General features: G+C 39.3%; 1 protein-coding gene across 5 annotated transcripts in view; it reads right to left on the bottom strand.

Moving 5' to 3' along the window:
- ptpn11b (protein tyrosine phosphatase non-receptor type 11b) overlaps nucleotides 1-13,836 on the bottom strand; it is a 42,745-nt gene extending 28,909 nt beyond the window's left edge. For 4 of the 5 annotated variants that reach the window (XM_051426528.1, XM_051426526.1, XM_051426531.1 and 1 more), the window contains exon 1: nucleotides 13,714-13,836. In XM_051426528.1, the coding sequence (XP_051282488.1) occupies nucleotides 13,714-13,727 (14 nt within the window). In that variant the 5' untranslated portion in view covers nucleotides 13,728-13,836. Of the gene's footprint in view, nucleotides 1-4,575; nucleotides 4,652-13,713 lie in introns of those variants that run through there. The other variant, XM_051426530.1, reaches the window with a different exon arrangement.
- Nucleotides 13,837-16,515: the final 2,679 nt, after the last annotated feature.

Raw genomic sequence — 16,515 nt, 5'->3', positions numbered from 1 at the left:
CTTTGTCAAATGAGTTGCAAAAAGTGCCATTTTGTAACTCGTGCCGTTTTAGTAAAAACATTATCACAGTTGGTGAGCACAATGAAAACTATGCAACCCTCAGTGACAATTACGTTTATTACATTTACACTGGGGTGTCATAATTGTACTGCATAAACACATTTGAGTCTTTAAATCGTTTTATATACAGTATATCCAACGAGTAATCAGGCAACTATAGGGCTGCAGTAGCTAGTGGAGAAAAAAATCAAATTAGTTGTCCACATTTGACCTTTATTCAACACTTTGGCTGGTAACACTGTGAGAACTGAATAGACTATTTAATTAATACATTTTAATTACTGTACCTGTTTAGTGAACACACAAAATTAATCAGTGATGATACTGATTATAAACAGTTTCAGTCATTTGTTAAGTAAAACTACCAACCATTTGCTGGTTTCAGTTGCTCATATCTGACAATTTGCTGCCTTTCTGCTTTATATCGGAAATAAAGTAGTTTGGATTGTTAGTCAGGAGCAATGTGTTATTTGAAAACATCACATTGTGTCCCTATGATCCTATTTTTTATCAAGACATAAAAAATGTGACTGTATAGATGAATAGAAGACTGCTACTTGTAGTCCTGAGCACTATATTAAATAAGTGTTCCTTTTGGCATTAGTTAACAAAATAACTGAACCCATGAAAAACAGTTTCTGTCCAACCACTTTTACAACAAGCCTGAGAACATTTCTAATATACGCAGATAACAATGTTTAAATTCTGAGAAGAAGATTTTCACAGAAGCATCACACCAACATTTTAAAGGCAAGTCTGGATCTATGTCAGCTTGTAGCTGCCAAGTATTTTTGCTACTTGGAAATGGTGGCGACATAGTGGTGACAAAACACAACTATAGAGCTGAGATGTGTTGATAAATCTGGCTCCTCAAGATCATGTTACGCTGATGAGTCATCAGACTATGGTGTTCAATAAATTTTCACATTTTTTCTCTCCTACTCAGCCCTATGCTGGACAGTCTGTAACCATCATCTCCATTTCTCACTGCAGTAGGTTTCATGTTGATTTCTAGTTTCATTCCCCCATGGTGAATATCAGGTATTGTAGTGCCATCTGTCCACATTTATTGTACTGTGATGCACTACTGTGCTGTGACACATTGGCGAGGTATGGACAGGTTATGGATTTATTATTGGCAGCCAATAAGGACACCTCAACACGCAACTGACCAATAGTGTAGGCCCCCGCATTGATGGTCAATTTCCAAAAGTTCTAATTTCCAAGACACATGGGTTAAAACACTACTGTACTCTAATATCAATTCATCATTGGCAGTTACACTCAGACATCTAGGTATATTTTGACAAGCTGTAGATTACTTTGAGGAAACCCCTGCACTCTTACCTGCACATAGAGGATCTGCAATGTACAAGCATTTACATAAATGGATTCTAAGCTGCTGTTACCATTTACAACAGGCAGCTAGAGTAATGTATATATAAGAAAATAAGTGTTGGATTGATGAATCAGTTGAAAAATTTGCTCCCAGATTATTCAAATACCAAAATAACCCTCAGCTGCAGCCCTTGACTTTGTCTTTGGAAAGAAAAATACTTGTAAATGTCGATGATTCAACAAGAATGGGAAAACAAGACTTTTGACACTGACATATAGACCCAGTGAGTCATGGAAATCATGCATTTCACATCCTAAATTGTAGCCTTTCACCACCACCCCCGACACATTACAAAGGCTTATTATTGATTAATATAACCCAGCGAAGAGCAGGCAGCGGGTGACACAAGAGCGCCTTCATGAAGCTCATGCTGAGAAGATAATATCTGAGAGCTTTAACAGTGGGCAAGCATTTAGGCGTTTCTGTTTTTGTACACTGTATGACACAAACCCATGACGGTAAGATAAAAATAAGACTCATGTGTCAGCTCAGCAGATCTTGTGTCACGTCAGAGCGTTGAATACAAACCAGTATACTGTTGTGGTCACTGCCGGTGCAATAGTCTCAAAATCAGTTGATGTTATGTGACACGATTCTTTCTATGAATTTCTAACTCATAAAACCACAAAAACATAAACATAATCACTGTGTAACAAGATGTATCTAGGCCTGACATTCTTACTGTCGACTGTTGAAGTTTCTGTTTCTCAGAATAACTTAACAATTCGATCAAACGAACGGTGAGTGACATTTACTAAAACTAAATGGAAAAGGCTTGAAATTGCTTTTTGGGAGTTAAATGTAAATGTCAGACTCGTTTGATTTTGGAGATGAGGTAACTGTCACCATTTTGAGTTCGTCACGAATCACAGTGAAACCGACTGCTTGTCAATCACAAAGCCGCCGGATCTGTTTTGGCTATGACAGAGAGGAAAGAGGAGAAGAGTGAAAGAAGAGACAGGTAAAAAGAGACACACACACACTGCAGGACAATCAGTAATGATACTAAATGTGTGACAGTGTTTGGGGGGGGTATATGATGTATATTAGAATCAGACCAATGGAGGGCACCACACATCCTCATTGTGGTCAAGGGATTTAACCACAGGGCTAGTCTACTATTATATAAAATGCCTCTGTTTAAATATAAATAGCAGCCCAGTCGGCAGGAACAGACAGGTTAGACTGTTAAAAGCGAGACTGAAGCGAAGCCCAGGACTGGCCCGGCTCGCGACAGACAGACCACACAAGACCAGACCAGATCAGACATCTGACCCAGACTGCACCTGACCCCCCTTATCCTCACAGAGGGGGGCAAAACCGATCTGCTGCGCTTTCTCTCATTCCACAAGCCAAGGGAGCAGATTATAGGAGGAACTTTACAAATAATAAATTGTAACCGATTACAAGGGGATTAGTCATGAAAACATGTAGGGTGAATTGGACAAAGCCCTCCCTGTGACATTAGAAATATCTCTGGAAGTCTGGCAGTGAAGCTGGCTAGTTGAGTTTGGGACGGTTTATAGACAAGACAGGAAATGACTCAAAAGGATGGAAAGAAAGTGTTAAATGTGTTATCTACGACACACACAGTGAATCTGCAGCAGATACTAGATGCATGTGTAGTAGTGGCAGAGTATCTTGTCCTTAAATAGCAAAACATAAACCACAGACACCAGTTAGTCATGGCTTCTATTGGAGAGTGCATGAAAACAGAAATAGAAAAACTTATGCAGTGACAACATTCTCACTGAAATGCAATTAAAATTTCCAGACTGTAAAATGAGTAAAATGCATTCTGAGGAATGTATGACAATTGCTTAGTCGTCATCATTTTCTACCATTTCAAAAAGGTTTATCATATCATTTACATACTTGTTCTGTTTTCTGTTCTTTATGTTATTTATACAGGTATCTGCCTGAGCAAGTTCAATTCTGCATCGCTGTGGACTACGGCCTGACCGCACATATCTTACCAACTATAGAGGGCTGGATATCACTCAAAAATGTTTAATACTACAGCCGACAATGATACCTTGAGTTTTGGTACCTATTATATAATATAAACACATTTTCTACAAAACTCTCTTTTCATTTACCAAAAGGTTTCAAATGTTGCTTAACCACAAGCAGGTTTGCCAAAAACAAAGATGTAAATTGACAAAATTATGAAACATTTTGAAATATTGATGTATGGGAGTTTTGAAAACTGTGATAATGATACATTAGGCGTTTTTACATTTACATGTAACAGGGATGCACCAATACACCTTTTTTCAGACCAATGTACAAGTACAAGTATTTATATTTGGGTACTTGCCGCCCAGCTAACAGTGCTTGGTAGTTTTTGATACTATGTGCTAAGGACTCATCTTTTATCTTTTTTTTTTCACTTGTCACAGCCCTTTTCTTGAAATACAACTCAAACTGGCCACCACGTTTAGATTACTGTACGGAGGAGCCATTGACAGGTCATGGGTGTCAGCTGGTGGACAGATTACTCGTGCTACTGTTTTTAATCCTACGCAGATTCATACGGACAAATAATGACAGTGGGGCAAAAATGCCTTATGTCACTAATCCATATCTAATCCCTCATCACAGCGCTGCTGTCACTCGTCAAATTATCAAAACAATGGAGACAGGGCGCAAACACTGGAGCAATGCTTTAGACACACAACAGTTGCAACTACTGCACAACTGTTCACCTTGTCAGGTTTGCAGACAGCTGAAGGCAGGGGGGCACCTTCCCCCAAGTGTCTTGGCACATAAACTTATTAACTCTTTCCGCCTTCTTAACAACTAGAGCATACTCATAGCCCCTTTGCAACGAAACATCCTGAAACACCCACCTTCTCAGCAACACACACACATGCATGCATGCAAAAAATAAAAACTGTACATATGCACACACACTTGCACTGCACAGCCAGGTCTTCGAATGCTCTCCCAAGCTCACTTGTTATCCTTCAGCACTGGATTCTGTGCACTAAATGAAGCAAACTACAGCAGAATTAAAGGCATTATTTACGGGAAGCGGAGGAGTTAAAAGGACTGTGAGGGTTGTCCAAAAGCAGAAAATACACTGAATTTGAATGGGATCGTTTCTGCCCTACCTCACCATTCTGGTCGAAGGCTGCCACAGCCCCTTGCTTCAGCAACCTCAGAGCTTAGTAATCCAGCACTGGGCACTGTTACACAAGAGAGGGCGGGAGGGAGTGAGGGAGATATGGAGACGAAAAGTGGGAGGGGGGGGTGCGTTTGTAAGAGTGTTACTGGGTTAGATAGAGTGAGACAGAGACAGTGAGAGAAAAACGACAGAGAAGTGGAGGAGAGGGGGGGTGCTTTATAAGAGTGTTAGAGAGAGAGAGAGAGAGAGAGAGAGAGAGGCAGGCCAGGGGCCTTTTAATCTGGGATTTGGACGAGCGTGAGCAGGGCTGATACCGGCACCCATCAGTGCTATCAGTCGCCCCCCCGCCTTCCCTACTTTCCCACCTCAGACGAATGTGACAGGCTCTGGCAGACTGGCCCAAACACCCTCTGCTCTCCTCCCTTGGCCTCACCTTCTCTCCCCTTCGTACCCTAAGAGGACAGCGGCTGTCTGATGGCTCTGCTCCAAAGCCCACTCTGTGATCCTAAAGCTAACAGAGCTTTCTCTGGCTGTAACACAGACCGGACCAGGCCAGGCCAGATCAGGGAGCCAGGTCTCCGAGAGCTACAAGGTCCCTGCTATCTTGTCGGAGGCTAAATGCAACAGCTGTGTTGCCCGTGCCTGGAGATTACACCTAATCGCCCGTGGCGTAGTTACACCGGATCATAGTTAGCCCTCGCCAAGCTAAACCCCCACAATCCAGCCAATTCAGCAGTATGCCATTAGGCTATTAATTTAGAAGGGGTGGGTGAGGGAGCGTTGCAGATGAGTTAGAAAACAAATGCACAAAACAAAAGCACGACAATGTTCGACTGCAGCGTAACTCCTAATGACCTAACAATGACCTCTGGCTTTTGCATCCATCTCAAGGGACGGACACAGTTTGATTTTATCCACTTTTCTACGTTTTTTCTACGATACTTTTTTTCCTCTTCCTAGAGTAACTACACACCTAAAGTCTGACCAATAACAAAACTAAGCCCTTGTAATGCTCTAGACAAACGGAAATTTTGATCTGGTAATGGCATTAAAATGAAAAGTCATGAGACCATCAAAGTTCCTGCATGTTATGTGCCGATGCTGATTCCTTGCTGCAGCAGCCCAGGGTTTGAGTCTGACCTGGGGCTCTTTTCTGCGTGTCATCCCCTCCCTCTCTCCCCCATTTCCTGTCAGTCTCTCTCACTATCGATTAAAGGCAATAAAAGCCCCCAAGAATATTTTTTTTTAAAAGGAAAAAGAAAAGCTAAAGGAATATCTCACAATATCCTTGCACTACTTCACACCTGAAAGCCACAGACAGACCTTTAACTCAAACTGAATGTCTCAGTAACCTGCACAGACCAAACTACTGACAGCTAATTTGGTAAAAAAACGTCCTCAGTGAAGACCACACACTTTTTGTTTCACAGTTTGAGTTTGGCTTTGATTCCACCACTGTCCTTTTCATACAAGGCAGATCAAACAAGACATTTTATTTTCTAATTATGAAACTAATTTTCCCAAAATGTCACTTATGTAATCCTAGCTGCAAGGCTTTTGATAGGTTTTCTGGGAAGCCTTTTTGAGATTTGCTGTGAAACTATTATTTTGTCATCTGGCTGTGTGTGTTGTCTAAGCACAGGACAAAATGTATTTGCCCTTTCTCTTTCTGTGTGTTGCTCTGTTTAATGATTAACTTTTAGGCCACTACTCACCAAAAAATACATGTGGAAACAGACTTGGTTGGGAACCATTGATAGTATTGAATGGTCATTGAAGTGTCATTAACCAACTGCAGTAAATGTGATGCTTACAACTAGTGCTGTTCGTGTTTTTTAATTGGGTTTAAATGGGTAGAATGTAAAAATACACGTTCATTTTTGTAGATTTAAGAAAATTTTTGTAAGCTGCCCTCTGTTGATTGTCCTGTTATAACCCCCATATGGCTGTAAAATACGACTTTAAAGTGTGCAATTAATCCTGATGGTTGCAGAATTGCACTGGCATAGTATTTATAATAATATATCAGTGTGAAACTGTCACTTTTTGTGACTCGGCTAACCAATTAGCATATAGCATGTTAAGGAATCTTAAATTCCCAAAAGCTGTGAATGGTGAATGGTTAGTTTAATATGAATTACACATCTGAGCCTCACAGGCTTACTTAAAAGACCAGTTAAATATATTTGTAATTAAAAAAAAGATTTCATCAAAGGCATAGATCTCTCTTTTAGTGTAATGTTTTGTTTTGCACCTTTATGTTGTAATAGACATCACTAATAATGAATACTGAGAGCTTTGCTGTGTCTACTTGCCAAACACATTACAAAAAAAATAATGTTTATCTTCATACTGTCCCAAAACACAATTTAAACTACCCTGAAGTAAATGCAGCTGGCCCAATTATAAAATGATTCAATAATTAAAATAAAATACCATGGATATGATAAAATTATAAATATATTTATTCACATTAAACATTTATACATCTGTAAACTTTCTGTTCACATTTCTTTACATTTGTGTGTGTGTGTGTGTGTGTGTGTGTGTGTGTGTGTGTGCGTGCACAAGAAGACCACCTATCTGGCATGCTCCAATTGAGGTTATGTAACCTTAAACCAAATCACACTTCTGACATCCCTCACTTTAAAAGAGAAAGTTTTTTTTTTTGTCTCACTCGCTATTTCATATATATGTTATTTTTTAATAATCTGTATATACATATATTTTACACTTGTTTTGGCAATGTAAACGTCTGTTACTGCTTGAGAGAGATGAGAGTTTCTCCCTGTCTCTTCTGCAGTACATTTTGCCAGTGTGGGCGCCTTTGACACCAAAAAGTCCACCACCGCTTTGGGATTGTTATTGTAGCTTGACAGCTGCAACAGGTACACGACTTTTAGATTTCACTGTTGAGGTTCATCTTTTTGCTGTGTGTGGATACACAATCCACGCCCAATGGGACCCAATGGGTCAGACTGGGTTCGGATAAGAGTTTTGAAATGAAGTTTGGGTTCAGTTCGGGTTTACTGAGCTCGTCTACTTGACATCGTTGAAAATATAGTGAAAAATAAATAAAGATGTTCTACTTTCTGTTTAGTGCCGGGGTTTGTTATTAATATGACACCTTAACCTCAGATTACATTAACTGCATCAGGCTCAAAAAACAAAATGCCTGCCAGACTTGGGGTGAAACATAAGGCCCTCAGCCACACTCCAGTTAGTGTGTGTGACCGTTTATTTTGATATTTTGTTTTAGGGGTTTTTGGGTCAACCTTCATTCCCAAAATATGTCTCTTATTGTCCCTGATTAATTTTTGTCCATTCCAAGGATGGTGCAACCCCCTTAAATTAGAGCCCTGAATAGCACTGTACAGATCCACAGATCCAAACACAGATTATTTGGTGGTATGACTGATGCCTTTTAATTCAACTGAAAAGATTTCTCTGTGAAGTACTGTCAATTTTGAGAAGTCTTTAAAACAGTATCCAACTACATCCATATCCATTCTCTCCCTCCCCTACTCAGATCATGACTGCAGGAGCAGGAGTGACTCAGGGCTTTCCAAGAATAGGATTCCCTTTGACAACTACCAGGCGCCCCATTTCCTTGCATCTGGCCTTGGGCAGCGGGAGAGACAGAGACAAGACAAAGGGAATGAGATTTCAAATAGCCTGGTTTTATCTGACGAGACGTCGACAGGGTAGAGGAGAATAAACTGGATGTACTGTGGGAGAGATGGAGGCAGCTGGGAGCTGCAGGTTAGGCCTCCGGCTGGTTGAGGGGAAACAGGCCCAGTGTGAATCCAGCCACTGCTCTATCCTCTTACATAATGTCTCAAGTTCAATATAGCCCTGGTCGGCTATTTAAAGTGCACCCGTCTAGGCCTGCTGACAAAAAGGTGATATACTTAGTAGTCACAGCGCAGCATGAAAGCCTCTGCAAGGGCTATATTGGTCACAGACAAGCCCTGGGGTGTGGATTTTGGTAATGCCGCAGGTATATTTAGTCCAGCTGATGATCTGGGGTATTTACATGAGGTGCAAAAACTTGCACACATCCCCCATCTCTGGATGCTTTACTTCTCTGTAGCACCAGGCAGTCCCACCTTTGTAGAATAAGCTAAATGGATAACTTCAGCAACTGTTGCGCACATGCACGCAGTTTGTTTTCAACACTTGCACATACTGTATGTGACCCACCAGAGGCAGACCAACTAAATGCTAGTGGTGATATAACAAATGGTTAAAGGTTTTTAGGGCAGTTAGACTCTACTTTAATCGTGCAAAAACCAACAACCTAAAAGCACAGGGTATTCATAGTTTGTGGCTTTTTGTATTTACAAAGAGTAAACAGTACTTGACAAACACAGAGTAAAAGTAGCTCTGGGCATTATTGGTTAATAAATGACTACTATGTTTTACATCCAACCTTTTTTCAGCAGACAACATGGAAATCAAACTGTCTGGAAAGCAGCTAGTTAATACATACCGGCAAAACACAGATTAAGAAACAAACTGCAAATACAAAGTAATCGCTTAGAAAGTCTTCATCATTTTGACATGGCACATTTTCTGTACTAAACACAAATATTTAAAAATGTAGTTCTTTGCAATTTTGCCTGACCTCTGTGCAAAAACTTGCAAAAATTTATCAGAGAGCAGGAGATTAGAATAATGAAATAATCCCTTTTTCAATTTGGATTAAATAATGTTCTGGCAGAAATACAGTATGTTTAACATTAATATGATTAGTTGTAAAAATGAAAGACCAACATCACTCCGATTTCATTTAGCAGAGCCACATGGTTTTTATGCTCTCTCTTTCCATTCAAAAAGCATTCAAAACAGGCGTCTTTGATAAACCGGATTCTATAGTTCATAAGGGACAGCACATTAGAGATGTGGCTCAGATAGGTATTTGGTCCAGTTTCACTGATCACAGGAAAATGTTACAGATCACAATCTTATTACTGAAAGCAAATATACTTCACTAAGATTTTCCGTATCTCATTTCAATATGCAAAATTAAGGGCATACTGGTTTCAATGTAGCTTATGTTTAAAACCCACATTCTGGAAATAACAAATGCGGAGACTTTGCTGCATTTCACGTCATCGAAAAATTAAGATATTGTGTTTGGGCTGTCAGTTAAGTCTATATTTAAGATGACCTTTCTATGTCACTTGAACCACTGAAAGTGTTGACACTCTTGATGAAGAGAAATAGCACGCAACAGATACCATTTTGGACAAAGTACCTCTTTCTGTGTCAAACGTGCATATGCAGCAATTTGTCAGCAAAGAGAAGTCAAATGGTAAATATTAGTGAGTGGGCCATCACATTGTTCCTCTTTTCCAGAATGCTCTTCTTCAAAGACAGCGAGACTTCTCACTGACGTGAGAAATGCATGACTTTAATAATCAGTTATATACAGGAAAGACCCAGAAACAACAGCAGGTGTGGCAGTACTAACCTGGCATGGCTCAGTCAAAGTAGGACTGCAACTAATACGCCATTATTTTTATTATCAATTAATCTGTTGATTATTTTCTCAATAAACGATTACTTGTTTGGTCCATGAAAAGTCAGAAAATGGTGAAATGTTTTCAAAGCCTCAAATGTTTTGTCCACAACCTACAGATATTCACTTTACTGTCATAGAGGACCAAAGAAATCAGAAAATATTCACATTTGAGAAGCTCTAATTACAGAATCTGGACATTATCTTAAAAAAATGACTCAAAAGGATGAATCGATTATCAAAGTAGTTGGCAGTAGCTGACTAACTGATTAACTGACTAATCCCTGCAGCTCTGAATTAAAGTGGAGTGCAGTTCTGATATGTTTAACATCAAATATTTGACACACACCTGGAAAAGCATGTCTTTTATACCTTTTTAAGCACTTTACCCTTTAATAATTAACCACACAACTAAGAATGAAGTAATATAAGAGCATAAGTATGTGGAGCCAAATTACCAAATGTTAATGTTTTGTTTGCTATATTCTCTCTGCATTGTTTTGTGTCTGAATAAAACGCAAAACATGTATCTGGAACAGTTGAGAGCACTCCTGGAAACGTTGGCAGCGCTATCTTATTCCTCCACATGGGCTGTTGTTTTCCTGTCGGCTTATCGAGAAAACTGACTCACTGTTCTCAGCTGGTCAAATGAGTTTCAGTGACAGATGAGGTCTCCTCTTTAAACAAAGGGGGGCAGAGGTGGTTTCCAATAGTGGAAAGATTGTAATACTACACAGAATCAACTGGCAAAATGAAAGGGGAACAGTAACATAAAGTGAATCCTCATCATTACTGCTTTCTCTGGGCCCACAGTGCTACACTGAACTCATTACAATGCTTAATCATTGTTAACAGTAATGGCACAATCACAATGAAGGACAGTACAAATGGTTCCTTTATGACTTTATGACTAAACTGCCACAAATCCTCAAGGCAATAATGACAGAATATGTGGAAATGCCAGCCCTCCCTGTTAAGTATGATGAACTAAAATCCTTCCTGAAATGGTGAGTATGAGTGATACAATCAGCAGGAGAGCGGGTCTGTCATATCAAGATGGCATGCACTGTAGTATTGTTCCCCTGTGGTAACTGAGCTCAGGAAGTACAGAACCAGCCACAGAGCAACAGTCATCCATGTCTCGGCCAGCGACAAACCGTGGAAACTGGCAGAGATGAAAACAACTTTTAACTATGTCTCAGTGTTTTCCTCTATCCCTGATCTTAGCTTGCTGGTGGTTTTGGCCCCTGGGGCAACTGAACGCTTGGGCCTCTGTCAACTCACAAGTGTTTATTGTAAATGAGTGAGAAAAACGTCACACATATCTGAGAAATGGAAGAAATGTCCTCGAAACAGAATTCTGGTGATAAAATGAGAAATAATAGCATCAATTGTTCTTATTTTTAGTTTTTCCCACTATTCCTATTCAGTTGTGAAAACATTTTACTCACTGGCCCTACTGAAATTTTGGACAGGAGGGCATCAGTACACACGCTTTTACAATGGTTTCTACTGGCAACAGCTTATACCCAAAGTCCAATTTAGTCATCCAAACCACATACAGTATTTGTAAGTAAGTGAATTTAAAGTTTTTTCGAAGATTTGGATTTTCCTTAATAGGTTACAGAAAGCTGAGACACACACAGTGCCACTATAAATGTGTTAGTGTGTATGGAAGTACATCCATGCTATAAGGTGTAGCAGGAAGCAGTTAAGCTGATGATTATGGAAATATGTGTTGTAAAAAGTTGAATATCCTTTTAATGCACCAGCTAGCCCGGCAGCTTTAATGTTTCCAAACTCCCTTTGATGCACCGAGGTCTAAGCCATATCCAGCTAGTTCCTATTGTGAAAGGCGCTATTTTGCCAAATAACAAGGCCAGAATTCAACACTCTTTGTTCTGTCAGAGGAGAAATAAGTGCCTTTTTGTTTTGTGAAGTTGGATTATCTTCAAATCATTAGACTGGCCTTTTAACCTTTTACATCATTATTTCACTATTGCAACTTTACCTACCAAAGGCATTCAGGACACAACGGTCACATAGAACAGCAAGCAATACTACACATCTGCTATCTTTTCCACCCATATAGTGGTAGGCTAGGTGTATCAACTGTAAACTCTCAGATTGCCAACATTGCATTTTCTTGAATCCACAACAGCCAAAATGGTCAAGAGACAAGCCGATTGCTGAAGTCAACATTTCAGAGGTCACCTTGCATACATTAAATTCATTTTAATGCACCATTTCAACTAAATGACCCTAAAACTAACATATTGACTATTATTGTTACTTCTGCATACAGCAGGTAATATTATCTTACCAACTGTGTACTGGAAAGTACCTGGAGAGGGCTACATTCAGCACATGTATCCATTCATGCTTACAGTGTTCAGCACAGCCTCCTGTAGCTCTTAACTCCTCACACACTAAGCTGGTCAATGGTTCAGAGAGATCTACAAATCATTACCAGTCCACAGATGTACATGTGGTTACTAATAAGTAGAGCCATTGGTAGGAGGAAAATATACACCGTACACACATATGAGTAACACAACACTTACCAAAGCTGTCAGTGGGAAGCAGGTCACTGATTTTAAAAGGTGCACATCTGGATTATATATTGTATTACTATTCCTAGAGGCACCAGGACTATTTAGTGTTAGTATTAATTTGTCATTTTACTTTGGTATTAAATAGTTTATAGTATTCTAAAGTTATAGTTTTTTCAGCTCCAGGTACTAATTGCAGTAAATGTGCACAGCACTTATTGTATTAGCGGTTCTTAATAATACATTAGTGGAGACCTGGAACTGATGTTGCGATAATATTTCTATATATAAACTTGAGGTTTTTTCTGGGGTTTTTACTAAAGTGCCCTTTTCAATTTGTTATTGTAGGTTTACCATAACACTTTCTGTGTAGGGGCCTGGATTCACAGGAAGCTATAAGCCAATTTCCTGCACTGTGCACACAGAGAAACAAAGAGACAGGACAGGGACGGGAAAAGCCCACAGCACTACATTAGAGAAAGTGAGGATAAAAACTTGTGCGGTGTATGAAAAAGCGTGAGGAGTTGTGTTCATATCAAGAAAAGAAGGTCTGGCATAGCTGCAGCTCAGAAATAAATCACACCATTCATTAACACAACCGCATAACATGCAGACTGATGTAAAACATGAAAACATGACAACATAATCCGATTTTAAAGTCACTGTTACTACGTTTTGAAGCGGCTAGCCAAATCTGAACCAATTTAACCATACGTTTTTATCAAAGCTTCCAACGTCGCCACTTTTTTTTTTTGTTTCCGCCACACTTAAAGCAAAGGCAGTTCAGAAAGTCAGTGCCAATTCATAACTAACGACACAAACATATACAACGGAGTTTCTCTGGATGAAACTTAAAATATGAGGCGACAAGTGGCTGTTACAGGGGTCTGTAGCAGGAGAAAAGTTGAGGCGCCCCTGTTTTCTTGCTGCCAGCCTCAGTTCAATCTCGCCCGTGCAGCGTCTGAGCGCTCGTGCAGTGTAACGTTAAAGAGGCTGTTTAATATCACGGCGCCAAAGGTGACAGTTTAAAAAACAAACCCGACTTTACCTGCGAGATGTCATAGCAGTCTCTGAAAGCTGTCAAGAGTCCTCAAACGTTCCCCTTATGCCTCTGCTGAGTCGCTGCGAAGACTGTGAGAGCTGTTGAACCTGCGCGTTGAGCTACACATACCTACTGACACTGGCTTCCGGTTGCCTCCTTCAAAACAAAGGCCTCATTTCCAAGCTAATTGTACAGAAAAGTCCCTAGCAGGTAGAGTTTTATGCTATATATTTTAATAACCATCCATTTGAAATATTCATGTTCATATGAAGTGTTTTTATTATTATATTATATTATTATTTTATTAACTTATGTATATTTTCTGTATGGGCTGTTCTGACTTCTGCACGGGAGTCTTGCTTCTGTTTTTTCACATTGTATTATTATTATTATTTCTTTTCTACGTAAAAAAGGAAAAATGTTGTAAGGGAAAATGCCATTATTTATACAGTATTACAAACCTAGGCATTATGCTAATTTGTTAACTCCAAACTAACTTTAACATTTCCGTGGTATCTTGATGTTACGTTTTGTTGTTGTAGCCTACTATCACATTTTTTAAAAAAAGGTATTTAAGCTAGCCTACTTATTCTTTTGTCAAATGTGCCCTTTTATGATTTTATTTTATACATGTTATTTTGAACGACAAGCTTCCTTTCCTGTCCTTTCCTGACTAACCCCAGCTAGCTTGATGCATGTAGAGAACATTGTTTAAGTTCTCTGGCATATTCAGGTTAATATCAGAGGCTCCAGTCATAACCTATTACTATAGGGGCTCTTGAACAATATGCATAAATACATCATAAACTCTTCATTGCTAAGTGGCTGAGATATATTTAAAGATGGAAACAAGGGATCCGCCACCCCCCACTGTTAATTAATTAAGGTTTGGTTGTTTAGCTAAAAGTAAACTATGATTTGTTGTAAAAATAAAAGACCTATTGATTTCCATTTTTTTTACTATTTAACTGATAATGGTGTTAACCCAAAGCAGCAGGACAGTACAGCTGTAGGCTAAAATTAGATCAGATAACATACAAGAGAAAGTGCCTTTATAACTCATGCATGTGTCTACTTCCAGTATAATGGAAAATAAAGCCTGGTTCTCAATATTAATCAATCTATGATTGCCAACTGAATTATTGTATTTTCACCAGTGACGCAACAGTAATTAACTTGTGCAGTGTTTTGCTATGCTATTGTCTTGTGAGAGACAAGACAGGTCTATATACCTCCCCTTCTGTTACACCCTGATGATGGGACAGCCTCCCAGCTCTAGAGAATGGCGTTGTGGGTGGGGGGGAGAGGGGTAAGACAGGGAGAGCAGCATTGACGTCACCCGCCTGTGGTTATCAGTGGAGGTTAATCTACTGGGGGATGGATGGGCTTATGCAATTGTCTGTGAGCTCACAGGCTTCACATCTATGGATTTGCTTTTCCACTGTTTGACCCAGTGCACTGCTGCAGCTTACAAACAAACACTGAGATGATGGAGAGGGAATTTTGTCTCTCTGTGGAATTTTTCTTGTCATAGATGTTTTTTCTTTGCCAAATGCAATGTGCCTCAGGCCAGATAGATGAGTTTGAACACAGGGTTTATTGTTTGGGTCTGGTGAGCAGTTAAAATGATCCTGTCGAGCAATGGGAGGACATTACTTTCTGATCAATATGTAGTGGAACTTGATGAAAAGGGTAGATGTAGTTGAGTAATGGAATAACACTGAGTGCACATTTAGTGTTTAATACTAAATTAGATTGATACAAGCCAGAGGGGCCTGGAAAACAAAGTCATTATCATTTATTGGGTAGTTGAGATGGCCTTTGTATGTCTTGTGTTGGTTTTAAGGATGATGGGGAAACTAGTTTTAAGCTGCACCTACAGGCACTTGTTTTAGGAGATAACTGGGGGAAATATGTCTGAGAAAAAGGTCAATCAAGCTGTTTTTTAGTCTGTGTTTGTTTTAGTGTTGGGAATGGGATTATAGATTGTCATGACCTTAAATACTGTAATTCTAGCCATTAAAAATGGTCCCTCGACCATAATGGAAAAACAATCTTGGTGTAATTAACCATAAGATATACCACTTTAACCATAATATGGCAGCGTGTCACCCTGGTAACCCGAATAAAAGCTCTGTAATGAAGGAAGTGACAGGATTTGCGCAGCATTGATTTGTATGATATTCAATATATTGATACAATATTAGGCAAAGTAAAATTATCTTGCGGTATGCTTTAAAGGACCATAATAGTGTTTTTGCAAGTTTTAGCTCATTAAGTCATTCAGCATGCATTTTAAATATACAGCTTTAGGTTTTTGATATATTTTTCCTTCTGTTCAACGTAGCCACATACTTTCATACAGTATGAAAATCAATTATATGTTAAGATCCCCTCCAGACATGTATTAAGACATATATACAATAGTTATACAAGAGGCCTGAAACAATAATGTCTGTGTGATATGTTTTTTTTTTAACACATATACTTTAAATATACTTCAGAATCTATGAATATACAAAAGTTTTCCTGCTGGACACAAGATGTCTCCTACTTCACTGTAAAGTCCATTCTCAGTGTTAGTGCACTGGAGGCCTCAAGTTTCTAGATCACACTTGTATAAGTTGCATATTGGACCAGGGTTGACATCCAAAATCTTTTTGATCAATGCTAAAAAAATCATGCTCAAACAAACAGTGGGGTTTGCTAAATGAATGTGATGATAATAAAACATGATTGGGTGGTAAAGGTATTTTATTAGCCCCAAAACAGGACCCTGCTACTTCCCAGGAGTGTCCCATTCGCCAT

Source organism: Dicentrarchus labrax, unplaced genomic scaffold (assembly GCF_905237075.1).
Source record: "Dicentrarchus labrax unplaced genomic scaffold, dlabrax2021, whole genome shotgun sequence".
Lineage (NCBI taxonomy): Eukaryota > Metazoa > Chordata > Actinopteri > Moronidae > Dicentrarchus > Dicentrarchus labrax.
The sequence above is the reverse complement of the archived record's forward strand: the minus strand, read 5'-3'. Positions and strand labels throughout refer to the sequence as shown.